The 782-nt window shown below is 40.4% G+C and overlaps 1 protein-coding gene across 1 annotated transcript in view; it reads left to right on the top strand.

Moving 5' to 3' along the window:
- Positions 1-199, top strand: part of LOC104513663 (chromosome unknown open reading frame, human C17orf75) — a gene marked incomplete at its 5' end in the record, with an annotated part of 5,498 nt that extends 5,299 nt beyond the window's left edge. Inside the window, one exon of the mRNA XM_010157100.1 lies at positions 1-199. This exon is cut by the window's left edge and continues 9 nt beyond it. Within this exon, the coding sequence (XP_010155402.1) occupies positions 1-199 (199 nt within the window).
- Between the last annotated feature and the right edge of the window lie 583 nt (positions 200-782).

Below are 782 nucleotides of genomic sequence, written 5' to 3' on the forward strand. Positions count from 1 at the left end.
CATCAACAACCTGAAGAGGTTTATCCGCCAGGCTGAGATGAACCACTACGCCCTGTTCAAGTGCTACATGTTTCTGAAGAACTGCGGCAGCGGCGACGTCCTTCTGAAGATTGTTAAAGTAGAACATGCGGAAATGCCGGAAGCCAGAAACGTAGTGACTGTCCTTGAGGAATTCATGAGAGAAACATCCGTGGTTTAAAATCAGCTTCGCTTTTCTGTACTCATTTGAGGGTACTGTATAAGTCATTAATTTCTCCTGTGCAGCTCAGTTCCACTATTGCAGGATTTTTAATTTATATTTAAAAGTATTACCTAAGTCAAACTGCAGCTGCAGTTTCAGCTGCCTTTTCTCTTTTTAGATAAAGCAGTATGAGCTTTTTTAACGTGCAAATACCAGGCCATACAAACTCCTGTGTCGTTTTCAGTGCGTATCAGTCTCCAACTGACTTGCTCCTTTTCCGAGGAAATCACGACACCTGCTTTTTACAGTCATTGCACGAAAAAACAAACCTAAATCCCTTACCTGGCAAGCATTGCAGTGTTTTAAATATTTTAATATCTCTGAAGTGATCATTTTGGATCATTAAGATCCGATTACTTTGATTTTAATATCTAAAGAAGCAAAAACAGCGGGATAAATCACAGCAAATGAATTAATCATAGTTGTGTAGAAGAGAACACAGGTAACAGGTCTGTAGCTCGTTTCCACATTCCACTTTCAATCTGCCCCTTTGTTCTCCTGTTGTGATAAATGATGACAGAACTGCCGTAAGGCGGAGAGT

This window comes from Eurypyga helias, unplaced genomic scaffold (genome assembly GCF_000690775.1).
Source record: "Eurypyga helias isolate BGI_N326 unplaced genomic scaffold, ASM69077v1 scaffold17678, whole genome shotgun sequence".
NCBI classification, from domain to species: Eukaryota; Metazoa; Chordata; class Aves; order Eurypygiformes; family Eurypygidae; genus Eurypyga; species Eurypyga helias.